This window comes from Geospiza fortis, unplaced genomic scaffold (assembly GCF_000277835.1).
Source record: "Geospiza fortis unplaced genomic scaffold, GeoFor_1.0 scaffold538, whole genome shotgun sequence".
NCBI lineage: Eukaryota > Metazoa > Chordata > Aves > Passeriformes > Thraupidae > Geospiza > Geospiza fortis.
Window position 1 is genome coordinate 2327821 of NW_005054368.1, and position 22651 is coordinate 2350471.

At 40.4% G+C, this 22651-nt stretch overlaps 1 protein-coding gene across 2 annotated transcripts in view; it reads right to left on the bottom strand.

The window, feature by feature from the left end:
- The window catches only part of BRIP1 (BRCA1 interacting protein C-terminal helicase 1), a 46293-nt gene that overhangs the window by 15654 nt on the left and 7988 nt on the right, over positions 1-22651 (bottom strand). For both annotated transcript variants that reach the window (XM_031059849.1, XM_031059850.1), the window contains exons 7-15: positions 22068-22358; positions 21401-21622; positions 20902-21101; positions 17937-18069; positions 17246-17397; positions 16991-17162; positions 16745-16882; positions 16090-16251; positions 274-433 (exon numbers count right to left, since the gene is read on the bottom strand). In XM_031059849.1, the coding sequence (XP_030915709.1) occupies positions 274-433; positions 16090-16251; positions 16745-16882; positions 16991-17162; positions 17246-17397; positions 17937-18069; positions 20902-21101; positions 21401-21622; positions 22068-22358 (1630 nt within the window). The remainder of the gene's footprint in view (positions 1-273; positions 434-16089; positions 16252-16744; positions 16883-16990; positions 17163-17245; positions 17398-17936; positions 18070-20901; positions 21102-21400; positions 21623-22067; positions 22359-22651) is intronic.

Below are 22651 nucleotides of genomic sequence, written 5' to 3' on the forward strand. Positions count from 1 at the left end.
CTTTTAAAGACCTAAACTTAATTTAATATAATACACTGTTGGAAAGGGTGAGTGGCTGTAAAAACAGGGACTTGTTAGAGGGATGAGATTAACTCCACTTTGATCAATAATATTCTGATTTTGACCATCAAATAGCAAAATCATTTTAGATTTTATAATACAGGGGTAATTAATTATGCAAGAACAATGGGTACCTATAAAAATGTTAAATGTTAAACTTTGAATTTTACTCGAAGAGTCTGCATTAACTATTTTGAATGGTGAAAAATGTACCTTTTTCTCCTTTACATTTGATGGCATCATAGTAGATTTTCAGCAGCTCATCAAAGTCACTCTTGGCCCCTCCCTGGGGCTCTGCAATGACTGTTTTAACATTCTCCAGGCTCCTCCACAAGCCTGTGTGCATCCAACGGTCCTTTAACTTGTCCAGCATCTGAAAACCAACAGAAAAATCTATGAACTGCTCAGATAAAGCACACAAAGACATTGCTTTCAGTGAAGTTATATTATTCAGTTTTGGTATTTGTAAATGCAAGTTTTCCTGCCATGCACAGAACCTCAGCTGGCAGCAATTGGCAAACAGTGGGGAGCACTTATTTTGTTAATTAGAAATAATGCAGATTCTTGAGCTGTCAAAGCAAAACTCTCTAAATCTATGACAGGTCAATAAAGAGCATCTTGTGGTATTCCTCAAAGTAGAGGAATGTCATCCAAAAAATTGGAAGTTGTCTGTTTTCTGATTACTAAGATCAGAAATAAATTCCAAATTAATTTGAAACAAGCCTTTATATCTTAAATTTCCAGAACATTTCAATACTTGAAAATTTACATAAAGAAGTTGGGGGAGGGAATATTGATGTAGGATTTATCAACCTCCTCTGCTTCTTGAAGAGCCCCTCAGCTTTGTTATACCTCCCTACATTCTGAACTGTGCACATTTCACTCCAAGTCAGAACATGTTCAAATAAACTTGTCCTAATGCAAATAGTGAAAATATTGCATTACAGAAATCACAGAACCTGAAGTCAGCTGGGTGGGGGTGATTTAGCAAATGCATCAACTTCTACATTGAATTTTATCAAGTCAGGGAGCAAAAAAGTCCCTCCTTGAGCTGCACAGAGCTGCCCTTGAGAGAAGGGCAAGGCAAGGAACACATCCAGGGTGAACCAAAGAGTTCTGGGTCAGTGGGCAGAATTCAATCCTTTATTTCACCCTTCTGCTGCTCAGTGATCTTTAGTGTGTGACTGACTCTGTGCAGTTCATAGATGAGATTTAAACTCACAGATTCTGCAGGAAGGGCTGTGCTCTGTGTCTGCACTTCCCTCCAGTGCCTTCCTGAAGACTTTTCCATATTTTGCTCCAGGCTGCACAAACTGCTCCATCTGGAAGCTGCACTTGCCCTGCTCCATTCCTCCAAAAGCCACAGCATCCCTTCACTGCAGCCCACTTGTTTCCAGTGCACTCCAGCCAAGATCCCAGGATCCTGAATGGGTGATTGTTACAAAAATAATCTGTCCCCTGTCCAAATCCACAGTTTAAGCGCTACACTGAAGCAGAACTAATGACAACTAATTGTTGTCACGTTGGAGAATTTATAGGAAACTGGTTACAAGGCCCTTTGCATTTTTCATGTCCTCAGCATTAAAGACCTGAACTCATTCTCTGACATGAAGAATTTGGAAGGGTTCCTCACAAGAGGGGACAAATGCTGTTATTTCACATTTTCCCTGGTTCATCCCAGCCTCTGCTCAGGGAATTACTCTTGCTTTACTACTGATGTGACACCATTAGCAAGCAAGCACAGAGAGAGTAAGTGATGAGTAGTAGGAACAGTTGAGCAGCTGTAGCTGCAGAATAAATCATCTCTGCTAAATGTGTCTGTCCTGCTGTCTGTCCCCTTCCCTCCCAGCTGTGATTTCCTGGCAGAACCTGTCTGTAATCTCTTTTTCTATAAAGGCTGTAATCCTGTGACTGAGCAATGAGTGTCCATCTTGCCATCCCAGCCTGCCACTGCAGCCACAGTTCTTGGATGTGATGTGGAGATAATTCTGGGAAAGCAGAGAATCAAACACATTACAGCTCTCAGTACATCCATTTGGGATCTGCCAGGGAGGGTAACACCATTAACTTCCCAGATTTCATTGCTGCTCCTGTGCAGCTGGGGCTGCTGGGCCCCACTCAGCAATCCCTGCTGGCACTGCCAGCCATGCCAAGGGCAGCCCAGGGAGGGAACACTTGGGGTAGAGCTCAATTTCACTTTTACATTCATAAAACCATCCAGCCTTTGACTTCCAAGGGTCACTCACCCCTGATTTCCTCCTCTCCTCTCATCCCACCCATGGGATTTCTCACCAACACACCCCTGGGAAAGGTTCTTGCCAGAAGGACAAGAATCCTCACAAAAATTCCTTAATCCCTCAATTCCACTGTATTTCCCTTGTATTTGAAAGAAGTAAAATTTATATTCAGAACTGCAAAGATGGCAGGAGGAAAACTTTATCCAAATTCTTAAGAAAACATCTTTTCTCTTTTGGGGTTTCCCAGCCCCTCCAGGCAAGTCTCTCTTGGACCAAGCTTCAGCTTTCTTGTTCCATTGACAGCAACCATCACAACAACAATCTGTGATTTTGATGGAAAGTTGGGAATTATTTACGAAATCTTTGGCAAGAATGGAACAATTCATTTAATTCACACAACAGCTATTACCTCTTCCATTAATGGAGTTTGCTAGATATGGAAACTTTCCTTGTATCCACAAAAACACAGGACCCATGGCATGGACAGACACTAAAACAACAAGAATTATGGAGCTGACTGAATACAAATAAATAAAATATAGAACACACACATGCCTCAGAAGAGCCAGGAACCAAGTGCGGGTTTCTCATAAAAAATTATTTCACTTTGGGTTGGAAAAGTGCAAATGGGAGCAAGATCCAATGCCAGGAATCACAGGAAGGAACCATTAATGCCCCCAGCCAGTCACTCCTCCCACCCAGGGGAATAATAGTTCCTGCACTGGAAGGCAGCCTGTGTATATTTTATTAAATCCCTTAAAAATGGATTCTCAAATGGTTTATTAACAAATGGTCTTCCTCCAAGAGAGCAGAAAATCTTGTTAGAAAGAATCTGTCATCTCCCCATGCACTGAGGGATATTTACTGGGATAGCTTTTCCCTTTTATTCCTCTCTGCAATTTAAAGACACCTGTCAGCTATGATCCATAACAACTTGGGGCTCAGGGCGTAGCTCTACCACCCATCTCTGCCAGCATTCTCTTTTGAGCAGTTTCTGGAATATTCTGGAAATCTGGGGATGGGGGGAGCTGTTTTCTCCTTCCCTCCAAGGCCAACCCCTCCCGTGTGTGCCCACAAAGGAGCAGCTTTGCCCTGTTCCATTTGCTGCTTTGTTTTATACAGTGCCAAAAATCACATTAGGAGGCTCCCAGGTCATGAAGCAAACCCAGAGATTTGTTTAATGTATTTCACCCTAAGGCAAGTTGATTGTAATTTCCACCACTGGATCAAACTTGGAGTTAACTTCAGGTTGCTGGGGCTGTGCTTTTCCTGCAGGATCCATCACCTCCTGACAGGGAGTGGTGCAGTAGAAAATAGCTGAGAAAAGAGGAGGTCTAACAGAAACATTCTGGCTTATTTAACTCTTTTCCTACTCATTTCTTTACATAAAATAGTCCTTAAATATTTTAGCATTGATTCATGTAATGAATAGATCACACCTTGTCAGCAGAGAAAAAAGCTATCACAGAAATAATCAAAAGTGCTTGGGGAAGCAACAAAACACCCCAAAATATCCAAGGATGCTCCAGAGCAGTACAGGACTAAAAGGATAATGACCAAAGAAGCACCTGACAGCAGAATAAAACAGCTCTGACTTTACTGGGTAGTTTAACAACTCCAACTATTTTAAAATAATTATCATTGCAATTGCATTGTGTCCTTGTGCACCTCTAAAACTACAAGCTGTCTCATTTCCCAACATTTATACAATAACTGGAGAAAAGTTATTTCAAGGTGAACAGAACCTACACAAACATCTTGTAACCCTTCTTAAAAATCTGCCATTGTACCCTAAAAAAACCCCATTCCTTCAAAAAGCTGCCATTGTACCCCAAAATAACCCCAACTCCTTCAAAAAGCTGCCACTATACCCTAAAATAACCCCACTCCTTCAAACTTTGCTTTTTTTGAGCTTGGCTCTATGTAATGATATGAAGTTGCACTTTTCATTGTTATTCAAATCTTCAGGTACTTGGAGGGGAGAAAGGGAAGAGCCATTAGGTTTTTCTTAATAAAAATCACAGTATTGGCACCACTGTCAGTGCAAAAAGTCTGGGCCCCCTGAGGGAGCAGCATTGATCTAAAAGCCTTTTCCCTGTGCTTGCTCCCAGGATTTTCTTTGTGGATAAGCACTGCTTCAAATCCAAGTGTGTCTCCAGTGGGCTGGAAATGTGTTTGAAGGGTCAAAGAGAAGTTCTACAGGATTGTTCCAATCCCTCTGGTCCCTGGAGCAATGTTCTACTTCCATTATGAAAGGATGGGACTGTCCCTATATTAGTGATAATCCTAAAGCATATTCAGACATTAAATCAGGGCATTGATTGAACAAAGTGGCCTTAAATTGCTGTTATTCCAAAGGAACCCTGGAGAATGGATCTGGCCAGACTTCACCCACTTTTTTTGGTGTTACAGGTTCATATTAAATTAATTTCTTCAATGATGAAGATGGTTTGGAAAAGTGAGAGAATTTGCAGAAGTTATTTGAGAGTTCTTGAACTAAAAACTTTGCCAAAACTTGGTACCAAATGATCCAGAATCCTACAGGCAGCTAAGCTCCAGGAATACTGGAACTCCTCACTTTGGGGCAAAAAAGAAGAATTTACAAAGAGTTTACCAATGTGGGGTCACAGGATCACTAATTTATTCCATTTTCACCTTTAGTTAAAGAACAAACAAACCAACCCCAAAACAAAACCAACAACAAAAAGGGCCCTTGAGGTTAAAAGTGAACAGAAAGGAAACAACAGAAAGAGGAAAGGAAACAGGAATGAGATGGGAATAAAAGATTGAAGGGACAAGAACAAACTGCCTGGAAGGACTGGTGTGAAAGGAAAATTGAGTTTCCTTCCAAAAACAGGAGGGAAAATATTTGGGCTAACTATCCAATAAACTCGAATGTCCATTATCCCAATCTCTGTAATCACTTTGGAGCAGCACCCTGGAACTATTAAAAACAGCACCATAAAAAGCACAATGTCCCTCCACAAGAGCAAAAGGGATGAAAAGCAAGCAAAGAAACCCAACCACATTTATCAAAACCACCAAAATTATTCCACATTTTGGGAAGGACTAGAGGAATATTCATCCATCTCTGGGCCACAAGTCATTGACCCAGCTGGCAGAAATAATTCACATTTCACCTATTCTTCTTCTTAATCACCCCACACACTTTTTTAAAAGGTCATTTTAATCATATTTTTCACCAAAAAAATAGAGAAAAGCCTCAGTTTTGCTCAACACCCAGACATTTGCACTGCTCTGGGCTGGGGCTCCAGCAGCCAAGAATAACTGAGGCCACTGAATTATTTAAAGCAGTTGTTTGCACTCAATTAGATTTTCATGAGAGGTTAAGCAAGAAACTGATTCACAGCCCCTCCCCATGTTTATGGGAGGGTTTTAACACAGGAAAAGTCATTTGAATGACTGAGCCAATGCAAAATATAAACTTGTTTTCACTAAAAAAAAGGTATTTTAAACTTCAAATTTCATTTTCTCAGCTTCTAATTCTAACAGATTTCATTTGAAGAGAATGGGAAAATATCTGTGCCAAAATATTTCGGTTTTGAAGTAAAATTTAATTTTAAAATAGAGCTTTAAATTCCCACTGTTAATAGGAAACTGGAGATAAATATTAAACATCCATATAAATACACATGCACAGGGTAATCTTGTCTTTATGGACCAAAAAATAAATTGATTTAATGCAGCATTTTAATGGAAACAGGCCACACAAGGATGTTACTCCTATCAAGCAGAGGCTCCAGCTGCTTTCTCCTGCACATTTCCCATTTATTGCATCAGGGCCATCACCCAGCAAGGTTCTGAACCTGCCTGGTTCCCTGAGTACAAATTCCAGGTGAATTCCTGCCTAATTTCCCCTCCCAAAGAGTCTCAGAGCCTCTGGAATGAAATGCTCCATAAGAGCAAAATCGAAATTACTAAAAAAAAATTAAATTTTTAATCCAAGAGGCTGTGAAGGGAGCTGGAGCCATGTCAGACATTTATTCTGATATTTTCCATTTCTCCCAGAATTCTGAAGGAAGATCACAGAGACTCTGAGTTGTCCTAACAGGTGGTCAGGGAGTCTGTCCTCAGCACTTCTGGGAAAAAAACTGCCCTGGACTGGAAATCTCCAGCACTGTGCTATTTCAGGAGATTTGTCTCTTCATCTCTCTCTTTCTTCACAGCAGAAAATGAGTTTGAAGAATAAAACTTTAAACCATGGAGGTGGGATTTTCAAGAATTTCCCTGGAAATGGTGTCTTTTCAAATGGAGAAGTATCATACTTATTCTCTCCAGGAGAATATTAAATAAACATGAAATAAACCCAAATATTTAGGGCCAAGAAAGGTGTTGAGATCCCCACGTATGGTGGGAAATGTGGGGTAAAATCTGTGCTCATCCACACAGACACTGCAGGGGAAATAAAAAATAGAAGGAAAAAATTCAAGAGATAAAGCTACTGTGCAACTCAACTAAACCCTGAGCAGGGTGAAAAACTCTGTATTATGAACAAGGTTCTGATCACCATGTGCACACTCCAGCACAATAAAAGGTGAATAATTCATCATCATTTTCCAAGGCAAAGTATGCATCACTCAGCTTGGGGGCAGCACGGGGATTTCACTGGCAGGATTTCTCTTTGGGGACAATGACAAAGTGGTGCTCAGCAGCAGGAACCTGAAGCACTGAAGTGTGTTCCATGTGCCATAAATCAACACTGCAGCCACAGGATGTCTCTCTGGTCCCAACATACCATCAATTTTTCAATAACCCCCTTAAATAATGGAAAACGCGAACGGCGACAACAGTAATGAAAAATGAAATGTTTTGCACGCCAAAGACTTCAGAAAAACATTGTTAATATGTTGCTTCTGCAGCTAAAGAAGCTTTTTTATAGACATTTTCTCCCCAAAAACCCAACATGTTTGCCCCCCAAAGAAGCTGGAGAGTTTTTGTTCAGGCTTTGAGCTCTGTGGCAGCTGGTTAGGAACAACCTGCTTCAAACCAGGGTTTCTTTTGTGGTTTTAAAATTAACCAAGACATCGAGTTCTGTGTTCCAGGAACTGCTTGTACATCCACCCTAGGCTATCATTACACCTTCCCATCCCAGAGAGGGAAAACCCTTCATGCAAAGAGAGCTCTCCAGAAAAAAAATGATTTTTAAAAGGATGGTTTAAATCCTAGAATAAAAAGGAAAATGATGAACTAGTCATGGATGAAGTCAGCATCTCCACTGCTGCTCTTCCCCAGCCAGAAGCCAAGCTCAGTCATCTCTGACCTCTTTGTTTTTTCAGAATAAAGGGAAAAAAATAATCCAAGGCAGCCCCTGAGCACTGGGATCCTGCCCAGCCCCTGGCACTGGGGCCTGCCCAGGGTGCCAGCTCTGAGCTGCCTCTGCTCCCTTCCCCAAGCACAACAGGAAACACTTCTTATGCCTCCAGCACATATATTAGACAATTTTAAATAAATAAATCCATAAATACATAAATAACCTAAGTATTTCTTCCAAGTTCCCATCTCGATCCCTTCTCCCTCTTCCTTCCCTCTGTCCCCCTAAAAAAAAATTACAAAGAAAGAAATGACAGACTTTTCTGATTCTTAGGAAAAGAATTTCTCACCTAATGATGAAAAATTGGAATTAAAAGCTGAAAATGAAGTTTTTACTGTAGCACGTTGCAAGTGATTTGTTTTGAAATATTTTTGATAAATATTAGCCCATTACTGAGCTGTAAAATGAATCAAAGTGCAATGAATACTCTTTAGAATAGAGCACTCACTAATTAAATGTTCTCAACAGGAGCTTGCTTACCCTATCAGAAGGTAAAACTGAGGGATGATTTTTCTCATTTTCTAAGACCCAAGTTGTCGGCTCCCAGACCTCCCAATGATGTCAAATTTCTCTGAATTTAAACCAGCCCAAGTACTCCCTTCAATACATTTAATATTCAGCTTCTTGTATGAGCTGTTACACTGGTGATGCAGAACATGCTCCTAAATAAATCCTTTCCAGCTATTTCCTCTCATATCTGGTGTTTTTCACACATGAAGAAGTCACATCAGGCACTGAATCTTTCCCAGACATGGCAAAGGGACCAGGAACTCTGCAGGTTGTAAAGGTTCAGAACATTAATGTCAGAATAACCTGGGCAGGATGCACCTTCCTAAGAATGATGTTACTTATGGATATTATTCCCTGTTCACAACTGCTTTCCTTCCCTTTTATTAAAAGCTCCTGAGGAACAGGACATGTTCACTCTGTTATTTACTGTTAGGACTCCATCATTCACAGAGTGCAAACTTCTTGACTGTGAAAACTCATTTTCAATGCAGTTCCTACATAAATAGGAGGAAAAATATGCAAGCAGCAAGTGTTAATTACAAGGGAAACTGGAGCATGTGTTAACGAGCTACAACAATTCAGCTTGCAGCACTTTGACAAGTCAGAGCTCAGAAGTGAGAAACAATAATAGATTTTTTGTTTATTTTCCTGATGCTGTCTGCTCAGGGTATTTAAATTAACTGTGCAATAAAATATTAAACTGCCCAACTCTCAGGGTGTGAAATTCACAGGCCAAACACTCATCTGCCAGCACGGCAGATAATTTTTTTAGACATAATATCCAATAATCTGCCACGACTGTCGCTCCGGATTGGGCTTCGTGTGACGAGCAGCAGCAGCAGCAGCAAGGAGCTGCTCTGTGTGAAAAGCAAATGCCACAGGGCACCTGAATTATTGCACAGCCCTTGCTGGTCAGCACAGCAAGGGAAGGACTAAAAGAAGTCATGAGCAGGGTGTTTGTGCATTCTCTGCAGCTGCAATTCAAAGAGAGCCTGTGGGAGCCAAGGCACAGGTGGGGATTGCCCCTGGGCTGAGGAGAAAGTTCCAGCACAAGGAGGAGCAGAGGGAAAGGGCTCAGGGCAGGGACAGCACAGAGCTCCAACCCCAGTGCAGCTGCTGAGGCTCTGCACAGCACCAGGAGCCACCACAGGGCATTCCTTTCATGTCACCTCACCCACAGTTCCAGTCACCCAGAATATTCACCTGAGTGCCTCTCCAGCTACTTGGTTAATTCACAGTCACACAGAGCCAGCTAAGGATGCTGCAAACTCACACCAACAGCTTCAGAACATCAGCCACAGTGAAAAAATCAGGATTTCCAAAGGAGGATCTTTATACATTCTCCAATTACAGTCAACCACTGGAAAATATATTAAAAGAACTCCCAGAAACAAGAAAATGTTTCATCCCAGAGACTGAAAACAAAAAAGGATAATCTTGGAATGTGCAACATCATCCCTTCCCTTGAGCTGTCTCTGACACTTCTCTGACCTCCTGAGGAGACACCACAGTTCACAAAGCCACCTGGAAACTAACTAGGAAAAAAAATGAATAAAAAGGATCAAAACTTTTCCTTTGCTCAGGAGATCCACAGAGCAGCACAGGGAAGGGGGAAGAACCCTGTGGCTCATGCAGCCACAGGCTCCCAGATCAGCTCCTCTGAGGTCTCAAAGCATCTCTAACATTTGGATTGTCTCTAATTCCCCAGAAATCAGGAAAATCACCCCATAACTGGTGTGTACATCCATGATCCTATCACACTATTTAAGAAGGAAACCACATTTTGCAATTATCCAGATTGTCAGTTACCATCTCAAAAGATTAAATTTTATCTTGGTCTGCAACCAAGCAGTGGGGAAAAAACAACCACCAAAAATAACAAAACTCAGACAATTCAAAAAATTCTAAATGAAAACCTTCTAATAAATCATTGAAGTTTATGATAACTTTAATGAGTCAGCACCTCAGTTGTTCCTCTGCAGAACCCAGCACTATCCTGGCTCTGAGTTTGCTGCAGTTCCACAAGAAATGATCCTGCCAGGGTGTGAACTGCCAGCTCCAGCTGCAAATTTCATTTGGCACAGCTGGATTGAACTGATGACATTAAAGATAAATATTAAATACCTGGTTATACAAAAACTCTCACTGCAATTATTTTTGTATGGAGTTTATCATTCCTTCTGCTCCTGTTTTGTTTTCATTTGAAGCAATTTCTCAACAGTGTCTAAAGCAGAGCAGTTGTGAGGGAATGGTTAAAATCTTCCCTCTCACACAGGGATTTTTACAGACATTTCTATGCCCAAGTCAATGGGAAAAGCAAACTGTAGACTTCAGGAATCACATGAAGATTTACAGAGCTCTTGGAGCTCTCAGAAGGCACCTCAGATAATTGTATTTTTCGATGACTGTGAGAGCCTCCATAGCTAGACAGTTTATATGACTGATATTGAAATGATGGAAAATAGAGAATTAAACTGAAAGTAGATACTGCATATGATTAATGGGAACAAAAACCCCCATAAAACATAAAGAAGCTGAGATAAAGTTCAAAAAGAAAACTTCCACTGCAGGGGAAGAGCAAAAAATAAGCAATGAAGAAATAATATGGATAAGTAAAATGAAATTCTATCTACATTTATTAGGTGCAAATGTTGAAATGAATAATTTGGGAGCCATTAGAATTCAGCTTTTTTTAGAGCTCATTTTCCCCAAATCATGGCCCACCAGACAGAAATCACTTCCCGAAGATTTCCAGCAGAGGAAGGACAAAGGACACTGGAAGAGTCTTTCCTTCCAAAGAGAAATAAAAGCCCCAAGGGTCACAGTGGTGTCAGAGCCCCAAAAGAGCTCCTGGCACTTGCAGGGCACTGCTCAGCCCAGAGTGCCAGGACAAACCCAGGTGCCCCCAGGGGTTGTTCAGCGACTCCTCCCTCACCCTGCTCCCCTTCAGGCATAAGTTTGAGGCAGAAGGGTGCCAGGATCCTGTCCCTAAAGCCTCTCCAGCTTTGGGGTGTCTGTCACAGCTCCCCTGCAGCTTTTTGGCTCAAACAAATGAGGCTTCTGGAGCAAGAGAGAACCTCTCCCTTGGGAGCAGAAAGCAAATGCTGGGCAGAAAGTGAGCATCATTATTAATTTACAATTATTTTGTAACTTACTCCTGAAATGCCAAACCTGCTCAAAGGCAGCTTCCTTTCCATGCCAGGGGTGCTGGGCATTAGCTGCAGTGAAAACAGCTAAAATTGGGTGACACCTTGAAACATCCTTGTTTCCTGTAGCATTTTAAGGCTGTAACTGTGTCAGCTACTTTCTCTAACACTAAAATTATGCAGAAAGTTAATGCTGATGTAACTTGAAAGAAGAAATTTCTGTCATAAACGACACAAACAGATCCTTACACCCTGCAAATATTTACACACAGGAGTAAATCTCTTCTTCAAAGCCCTCCTACAGCTGTCAACAGGAACATCAAGGAGATTATTAGTCCTGATGAAGCATTTATCCCTGCATAAACACAGAAATACACCCAACAGAAAAAGTTCAGCATTTTTATGGAACTTAGATAATTCCTCAGAGCCCCATCTGTGGTGCAAAGAACTATTTTCCTATTTAATTTCAAGTTCACCTTTTAACTGCACGAACCTAATGGTTTCCAATTATTCCTCTGTACATAATACAAGGAAAAAAAGGCTGTGGAATGTTTCTCTCTTATCTGGATATTGTCATTTTACTGTCTCAAACTTCTAAAAACAAGCTTTTGGCTGGGGAGGAAATCAGCCAGCATCAGACCTAGTGGGGAAACCCTGCACTTGCTCAATGTCTGTGGCTCTTACATAGTTCCAGATGTTCAGAACATTAATAATGCACTAACTCAAAACCTCTTTTTGAAACTTTAGAATGTGCAAATTGCATTAAAACCTCTTTGCCCTCATTAATGGTATTGTTACAATCCCAGTACTCTGGAAAATGTTTTTTGGCATTTGTTTAACTTTGTGATATTGCCATTTACTCATTTTAACAGCCAGTGTTCAAATCTTAATGCTTTTAATAGGCTGGGCTAAACAGACTACCATCCTTTGGAAATTTATTGAAGTAATTTATTAAATAAGTAAAAGTTGTCTGAAAGCACCATTGCTTTGTTTTATTGATGGCAGGAAAAATGAGTTTGTTATAATTTATTTACAAACCCATGTTTCAGGAAAGTTTTAGAAATGAAAATATTGTCTTCTCAGAGTTCTATTCATTACTGAAACACTTCTTGAAAACAAGAATTGCTACCAATCTCATGTATCTCAATAAGAAAAGGCTCTGTGTGAAATGAAGAAGAGGCAGACATTGAGAATTAATCATGAAATGATATCCCTCCCTCAGCCTGCCATACCTGAGGGTGCCACATTTACCTCAGGCCAGCTTTAAATGCACGTGGACACAGCCAGAGGTTAAACTGAGCTCCCTCCTGTTGGTTCCAAATCCTTGCCCTGAACCTGAACATTCTCAGTCTGTTGAAAGCAGCCCCACGCTGCTCAGAGTTAATTAATATTGTTAATTCCTGCCTGTCTGGAGCTGTGGGAGGGTGCCAGGAAAGGTTTGTCAGCACAAGGGCAAACAACACCTGCCTGAGAGTCCTGTGCAGGTTTGGTGGATACCTGACACAGGGAGAGGAGCCAAGCAACAGGGACAGGAGCTCCAGCCCAAAGGGATTTGCTGTCACCCAATCCTGGCTGATCCCATTCCAGAAAACATCAGCAAACATCTTCCCAGAGAGCAGGAAAATGGGATGAGACTGACAGAGCTTCAGCTCTCAACCAGCAGCTCCTGAAGTTATGAGACAAATAAAAACTCAGCATTTTTATTTACATTTTGTTAAACTGGGAAATTTAGCATTTATTTTTGCAAGTGGCAAAAGTTGCTGTGTGTCATCACTATAACCTTACCCCAAAATTCTCAAGGTAAGCAGCCAGTGCAGTGCAGCATGAATCATTTATATGCTAATTTATGCTAATCGTGCCACTATTTTATGATCATGGAATAGTTTGGGTTGCAAGGAACCTTTAAATGGGATCCAGTCCAACCTCCCTGCAAGGAGCTCAGGTTTTCAAGCAGAGAATTGTTATCAGTTCCTAAGTTTTCCTGTTGAAAACACTCATTCAAACCCTTTCCAACTCCAGCTGTAAAAATCCTGCTTCCAAGTGATGCCTCCTCAATTAGCAGATCCAAATTAACCAACGATGCCTCAGAGAGCACAACAAACCAAAGCAACATTAACATCATCGTCCAAAGCTTCTTTTGTTTAAAAAAAACCCACTAAGAAAGGTCAGTTAATTCATCATGATGGATTATCACTAAAATTTATAAGCATTAGCATTTTTCTCCTTGCTGCCTAGGTTGACTTTGATATGACACATATTGAATGAATCATCCAAGATGCAGGCACCAGGCAAGATATATCTTAATGCAGACAGGTTGGCAACATGAGCCCTAATGGGCCTTATCTTAATCTTGTTTAAAAGCATCTTAGATTTCTGGGCAATCTTTTCACCTCTGATATTCTCTTTTATAGAGTGTTTCTTTGCTGGAGTTGCTACTGATTTTCACATAAATGCATTTTTGCTGCATAGTATCACCAGTTTTAGGAGCCTTAAAAATGATGGAGCTTTGGAATTTAATGAATGTTAAGATGAAGCTGATTTTTTTAAAAGTCAATGTGCCACAACTCCAACAATGACATTAAAAATTTCCATGTTGTTTGTGAATTAGCCCACATGAACCATCACAGCTGTTCATAACAGACACCTATCAAATGTGGGCATGTACAGCTGATGGGCTCTTTGTCCATCCATAGATTTTCCTCCACTGCATTGACTCCATATATTTTAAACAGCCACTCTTCAATTAAAAATATATTTATTCAAATACCTGATTAAGATAAAGGGAAATTTCTCTCCTATTGTTTTTTTCTCCATTCACATTGCAGGCAGTAATTCCAAACTGAAATCCAATGTACATACCAAACTAAATTCCAGCTCCATCAAATTATACCTGGATAGAAAGTACTTTAAATTCAAAGCATTGTCCTCAGTCTCCCAGACAGGAAAAAAAAAAAAAAACCTTTATTTGCCACTTATTCCAAAGTTGAAGCTTCAATTCATAAAACAGATTGAGCCATCAAAAAATCTGCTTAAATCATAATAGTGAGGTCCATGACCATGTGTATTAATCAGATCTTGACAGCTTTGAAAAATTCCTTTGAAGGCTGCAGCTTTTTAAAGAGAGGCAGCAATTTCCAGTGAAAATCACTTTTGAAATGCAAATATTCTTTATGATGATGAAAGAATACTTTGTTTTCCCTGTATTAATGTGCTTACATTATTCTGTATTTTCAACATATTAATCTCAGCCTTAAAGGCAACCCAATCCCAAATAAAAGTAGTAGAAAGAAAAAGGGCATCCATAGAAAAATATTGGCAATGTGATTTTAAAATATCATCCTTCAATTGTCTGCAATTTCTATTTATCAATACTTTGCTGGGCTCAGGGAGTGTTCCTCCAAAGAACAGAACACTCAGCGTGTGCAGGGTGACCTTTCAGTGAGGCACAAGGGCAGGGGGGGAAGGTTCCAGAGCTGGCCAGCAATTGTTTTCCTCCTTTATTAAATGTCATTACAAAGTCTCTCTGTACTTGTAATTCACATTACCATTCTCATAAAAACTTTCATAAATATTGGTCAGGTCTGGATATGGAAGATCAACTCTCCAACGTGACACTCTTGGAAAGATAACGCTGGAAACTGAAAGATGCTCCAGTTAAATTCTTAAATAAATTGGAGATTTCTTGCAAGATGATTTCCTTTGCATGGAAGTTCAGGGTTTTGTGAGGTTAAATAAATTTATGGTCAGTAATCTGCTTTTTTCAGGGGCTTCCATTACCTGGTCTGATGTGGTCACCTAATGGTTACTGTCAGGAATTGCACTTAAAGACATCCAGGCAAGAAACAACCCTCCCTTTGCAGCCTGCCAGTTAAATAATAAAAGATTAAGGGTTTGTAAAAAGAGAGCAAATAGTTTTTATTTCATTTTGTAAAATATTCTCTGTTTAGGAACCTTAGGGATGAGCAGAAATGTCTGAAATTCTATTTCCATCATGTTGGGGTTTATTATCATTTCGTAGGATTTTTTTGAGAGGTCTTTGTGTTTTGTCTGTTAAGATGATTTAAAAAATCATAAATAATCATTTAAAATTTTAAAAGTCACACCCTTGCAAGCAGTACAGGAAAAATGAGTATGAGTTACAGAATTATCTTACAGGTTTATATTCCTGCTCCTGACCATAAACAACAGGAGCAACAAATAGAGAAGAAAGCAGAACTACTGGGAGATCCAGATTAACCATAATTAGATAACTGTTGTCAGTGAAATTAGATATTACATAGTTTGAAATGGAGAAATTTGATTCCTTTCAGCCAATGTCAGTGAGCAATTCCCCTGACTAAAGAAAAATACACTCCAATCTCCAATGCAGCGAAATGGAACAAGAAACAAGGGAAGGAGAAATTAACTGGATGAATTCTGCATTCTGATAGCACAGAAAGAACATGCAAAGACATCCTTGCTGCTGAGTTATACATTTCATTATGTGATTTTTAATTTTTTTCTTAATAAACAATTTCTAAACCTTCAGAGAAACAACATAAGGAAAATTTATGGATCTGGCTGGTTTTATGGTAATGCTAATTGAAATGATTGTCTGTGTTAATAAGTGCATCTGTTGAGAAAAACCAAAGATGTTTGCTCATGAAAACAAACCTGAATGCCAAGAAATAACAATACAATGCCCCTGTGTTATTACAATACATTTATTTGATAAACATTTGTGTATATCGATGTGCAAACCACATCGTGCATTTTCAAAGTGTGTGTGGTTTGATGGGAAGAACTGCAATTCACATTTCCTTACCTTATAGGATGGCAAAAAGCACAAAATTCCTTGGCCAAGTGTCTGACAGACTGACAGCAGCAGGGCTCCCACCTCATCCTGGAACTCGAAGGTCTCGGTGTGCTGGAAGGTCGCGCACAGCTCCCGCCCGCTGGGGCCCGTGCCCACCGTGCCAACCCACACCTGGGGGCACAGGGACAAGGTCAATCCTAAACCAGCCTGGAGAAACCTCAGCAGGATCAAGAATGACATTTTAAGTGTGAGAGAAATGTGCTGGAAGGTCATGCTCAGCTCCCGCCCGCTGGGGCCCGCACCCACCGTGCCAACCCACACCTGGGGGCACAGGGACAAGGCTAACCCTAAACCAGCCTGGAGAAACCACTGCAGGACCAAGAATGAAATTTAGGTGTGAAAAAATGTTGAGATATTTGTTAAATTCATTTCGGTACTTGAAGTCCCGTAATTGATATTGCTAACAGCCATCTCATACAGCACGAGCAACTTTTCCAGGGAAATGTGTCTAAAAATTGCTTCTTTATTCATTTAAAAATGTCATTTTTCATTGCATTAAACCAAGCAACAGTCTGGACCTTTCTTTTAAGTGACAGATGCCATCACTTTTATTTGGTTTTTGTACCATGGGCAGCATTAGATGGAACAGCCATGCCCAGTTTACCTGGGAATTCCGGATAACGTGATTCGCCTCCAGCTGAATGGAAAACTTCACACCAAGCTCTGAGGAAAAGGAATCCATGGGAGAGAGTGTGCCTGATGTCAGAACAATTGTTCTAACTTCATTTAAGTCAGAAAAAGCCTAGGTGGGAGAAAGAAAAGCAGGAATTTAGAAAATCAACACAATCCCTTTCAGATCTGATGCGTATTTGTTATCACTCAGATTATTTTATCTTCTCACTCAGCTCACCACAGCAGGGTTCAAGCACCAGAAATTCAGCATGTGGACAAGGGTTTTCTGCCTTGAACTCTTTTTGTGCTTGGGCCTTGGGAAGAAGGAACTTGTATCTGCATCATCACGCTGGTCTTCAGTCATCCAGGTGTAAGTTTGTTGTAGAGCAACCCTGTAATCATCTGCAAACCTACATAGAGGCAGAAATATCAGTAAAAACTACAATTAAGCAATCAAATTGTGAGCATTCAGCTGATAAATGTTAGGCCTGACCTGCTGTTCTCTTTGAAGAGACAGGAAAGGACCATGAACAGGCCTTTGAGCATGATCTGTGCTGCAGGGCTCACAACTGGCACCTCAATAATTTCCTCTCTCCCATGCATAGAAACTTTTTCTTCTTTTTCCAGGACAGCACCAAGATGTTTCTGCAAGAGGCAAATTCCATATTAACAACATTCTAAGTGTCTTCTCAAAACCAAAGTTAATAGAGATACAAGACTGTCAGTTCATTGTTTTAAAAGTTCATTTAAAACACCTCTAAAGTCAGAGGGAAAGGGGCAAAGAAGGGCCAAGGGAAAGGGAACAATACTTTCAATTTTTAACAAAGCTTTTAACATATCTGGCTTACATAGAAAGGAGGGAGAAACTTGAAAATAGGGTAAAAACATTTCAACACTCAATAAAAATGCAGCTGGATAGAACAGGCAAAAATATCACTGGCTTAATGGTTCAATTCAAATAATTGTATGTGAGCAATTGTATCCTTCAAAACATTGATTCTCCACAAATTCCAGTAGCTCGAGTGGATTACTCCTGGTTTTCATCAGGAATCATTTTCAGACAATTTTCAGTGCTGCAGTGAATGACAAGACCTGTTTCCATTTAACTTCTGTGCATTTGAAGATGTTTAACACCACCAATATTATGTACGGTGGTGCTCATTTAATACAGCACACAACATTACCTGTAAAATGGGAAAAGTAATGCCAGTTATTCCCATTTGGTACAAAAAGTTGAGCATTTCTTTGCCACTCCACACCTTACAGGCAGTTTCATAGGCTCTCTCCACCAGCTGCCCAGAGCTCTCCTGCAGCCAGCTGAAAGAGAGAAAAAGCACAAATCACTTCAGCATTGATTTTAGAGATTTAGAGACACTTTGTACGTACAAAGCAAACCTCAAAAATTGCACCAGACTCCTAAGATGATGATAATTGTTTTACTACATGTAAGGAGAGAGATTCTGCTTTTCCTTTCTGCCTGTTTTTCACTGTTGAACTCCCATGGAACTGCTTTGGATGCAGCTCACTGAAATGAGAAGGGAATTTCTCCCCACATGTTTATACTTCATATAATAGATAATAAAGAAAAGGAATTAAAATGTAATTTCCTCTTACGATATGTCAGGCTCATTCAAGCAAGACTTCTGCTGCATATCTAAAGCCACTCATCACTGCTCCAATTGCTGCAGGTTGGTTTATCATCCCTGTCAACTGCTGACTTTCCAATTAAGAACAAATCCTGAGGCATGAAATGAACACTTTTCATATTTACACATGGAAGGGAAAGTGGGGCAATAACAAGTGCCCATTTAAACCTACCCACAGGTACTGGCAACTGCTGCAACTTGAAGCAGAATTATAATTGTAATACAATGCAAAATGTGATTGACTGCTAAAAGCACGAGCTAAACACGGAGAGCATCTCATTTGCTGGAATTTTCTCTGAGTGAACCTGTCCTCCTTCACCCCTGCAGCAGCACAGGCCCTTGTCTCTGGTTAGAAAAGCAGCTCCTTTCCTCCCTGCTAGGAAAGGCTGGAGCTGTCTGCTCCATCAGAAGGCAGGAGGCATCAAAAGGACAGCTGTCAGTGCTGCAAGAGCTCAAAATATTTACCTGCAAAACCAGTTCATCATTAGCAACTCAAGAGCAAGGCTCTGGGACTGCTTCAGTTCTAGATTTCCTGCCCTGTCACCATAAATAATCTGATCCATGGAACAATTAAAATATAACTTCCCTTCTGCCAGGTGAAATGCAAACAAAACCCACCAATACTGCCACAACAATCACTTCTTTGGCTAAAATTTGCTTGATCTCATAAAGGAATGGTGATCACTAAGACTAAGGCCCCAGTTCCTCAAATGTAACATCAAAAAGACCCGGAACTGAAATCAGGACAAGGCCTCTGTGACAGGAATTAAACAGATTTACAATGGGTAAAACACTTCAGGAAATGTAAAATGCTTCTCTGTTATGAACTTCAAACATCATCACATACTTTTGAAATAATAAATGCAAATACAAACTTAACACAATGCCCAAATAGCACCAAAAATACCTTAAATTCTCAAATAAATTCCATCTAACATTAAAGCATTTACTTGCAAAGCCTGTTAAATTATTTTTAGAGCTAAGTAGGAAGCATAAATGAAATTAGCTTGATTCCCAGAAAGGTTATCTCTGGTTTTGAAGTGAAAATTGCTGTATGCAGTGTTTCCAGGAAAAGAATGAATGGATGTTGTACACACGCCTTCAGTTCCAGGAAGAGTATTTGCTGCTTCCCTCACTACCAGAAAATTCCCCTGTTGACACAGCATATTCCATTGAACACAGTGATCAGCCTGCTAAACGTGCATCTCAGCAGCAGAGCCTGCCAGACACCTCCACTGGCCCAGCTGCGCATTCCTCACAAAGGTCACTGCAGCACCCGTGGCACCAAGCCCATCCTTAAGTGCTTTCTGGAATGAGGGCCCAGGATCTTTTAGAAGTGAAAAAAGATTTTTTTCTAGCTCCCCATGCATTTGGCAAAGCCATGTCACTGTGCAGGTGCATTTTACCTATTACTGGCTATTTACACCCAGTCTTCTGCTTTCCAGCAACTGCTTTTCATGCTGCTGGCAGATTTGCCAAGACAATCAACCTCAGTCTTCCTGATAAGGTTAAAAAGCTTGAGGCAATCAAATCTTCAGCCATGCTGTTCTTATCTTTTACTAAAGTTTAACATTTGAAATATCCAAGGTAGGAGAATTGGCTTCTGCCAAGCAGAAAAGTCCCTTGTCTCTGTGTGACACAAACATTAACTCCGAGCAGAGAGTGAGGATGGGAGAGTGAACTCCTCCTGTGCTGTGCTGCTGCAGCAAAATGAAGATTCTGCACACACTGGAGCAGAACTCACTTAACTGCAAAGCCACTTGTAGCTTATTCACTTTTTTCTGCTGACTTTGATACTTCTACTTCACCCAAAAGACTTTGCCCTGGACCTCTTGTTTCTTCCTGGGCTTCTGTCCATCTGCTTTTGGCACATCCCCTCTCAGGATTTTCAACTTAGGCTCAGCTCTTCCCCTTCCAGGAAGTTGTTTCCCAGGGAAAACAAAGGGCATGACTGACAAATTCACTTTCAACTAGGAAGAATTCAGTTGATTCCAATCTGATTCCAACAACAGATTCCAAATTCTTTCTGTCCAAGGCTCTGAAAGCATTCTATAAACATGAACTAATTAATTCTTTGACAAAATAATGCTATTATTATTTGTCAAATAAGCAAACGTGTCACATACAAAAATTCATCTTATGAAAATTTTCATACTTTATAAACCAGGAGTCCAAAAAAGCCCCATAAAGAGCAGCACATCATTCAAGAGCACAAGACTTTTCAGAAGAGAACTTCAATGTTTCCATGTGAGACCAGTAAATTTTTTAATAGATCAAACCCTGTGGATTCCTCAAATGAACATAAACAACTGCATAGTTGTAAGTGCACCTTTGTTGCATTTTATCTGATGTGACAGAGCAACTTATACCATCAAATATGGTATTTGATAGTACCAAATATCAAATAGCATAAGGTAATTTGGTAAATATTTTTAATATTTACCAAAATATTAGGTAATTTGGTAAATATTAATTGATATAAAGCAATAAAAAGTTGCCTTACTTGATCAAGGAGCAGCAGACAGCTCGGAGGGGCTCATGGTGCTTCTGCCTGATGCTGTTGCTGACCATGAAGTCGAGCTCCTCGCGGGCAGCTCGCAGCTGGCTCTCGGTAACCCCGTAGCTCACGGACTCCCGAGCACAGTCCTCAATGTTGTGGGCTTCATCCAAAATGACTACTTGGTCTTTTAGGTTAATGTCCATCTAAAAAAGAAAATTATTGTCTGGTGAAACAGAGTGAAAGACATGAGAAACAGCAACTAACAGGAGGCTGTTAAAAAATGGATATTCTGCAGCATTGTGCAAATGAAGCTTTTCAGGTTTTGAATCAATTTCTATAACCTAGAAAATATCCAAGGGGGGAAAACCCCAGGAGTTATTTTATAGACAGTATTTTGGACATGAATGGGATCTCAGCTGACCATAGAAACAAAACATTCAGTGGGTAATTTCTTTTAAATTCTTCTTTTTAACTTCTTGCCACTTGTCCCCAGTATACTCACACTGTCCCGGATCTGTGGGTCCAGGAGATAATTGTAGGGACAGAACACAATGTCTGCCCCCACCATGAGCTCCCTGGCTGCAAAATAGGGACAGGCACGAAGCTTCCTGCCCAGCCTCACCAGGTCCTCAATGTCCCACGCCTGGTACTGCCCAGGGCCAGGCTGCAGGGCATGGTGCTCACTGAGCTTGTGAACACCGTGGTAGAAAGAGCAGGACTTGCCCTGAAAGCAAACAAGTGCAGAGACTTAGTGGGTACAAGAAATAATGAAAATCAAGCAGGCTAAAATCTTCCAAAGTTCCATGCATTTGGCTATTTCTCAGAAACATTTCTAACAGCTGCTCTTTATGCCAGACAATAACACCTCACATCAAGTAAATCCATGTTTCTAAAATGTACATCAATAAAGGACACTTCTTTCTTCTTCATTTATAAACCCAGAGATAATTTCAGTCTTATTACACCATCAACCTGGCAGTCATATCTTATTCCTACCACCATAAGTTTTTACAGTGTATCAACATTTCCTAACAATTAATATTTAATTTTAATGCCACCAGGTGGTATTTAACCAATAAAATATAAAGAAGTAAAAAATGTTACTCATTCCAGCTGTTAAATCTGCCTTTGTTTAATGAATGCTCATTTTCTCAAATAAAATTACTCACATGTTTTCCTTCCAGCAATTCTACACACATTTCATTCCTGTTACTACTGTGGGACACCACAGGATGAATGCAGGTGTAATCCCTGCTGGAAAGGATTGTCATGGGCACACAGGAATACGCTGTCCTCTTCAGCTCCCTGCTGATCTGGGTGATTTGCTTGTGCGTTCGTGTCCCAAAAAAAATTTTGGGAACACACAACCGATCTCCATTTTCTTTCTTCTTTGTGTGACTGGGATCTTTATCAGGTTCTTTCCCAGAAGCACAGGAACACTCAGTGCAAGGGCCAGGAGGCTGCAAACCAAGACATCAAAATGATGCACAAAATCCCACTGTGAGATGAATGTGCTAAATCTGCTGATGGTCTGGAAAGTGCCCTCTGGGATAACTGGTTCAGTCACCAGGGCTGCCCATTAAGCTGCAACAAGTTCTAAAATGTTAAAGCACCACATCCTTGTGCCTGGAAATTTCTAAAAAAAACCTTCCAGCAATCACAATTTTATCATAACCAAACCAATAAGAATTATTGATCCAGTGGAATATTTACACACGTGAATAATGCAAATAAAGATTCTCACACTGAAGCT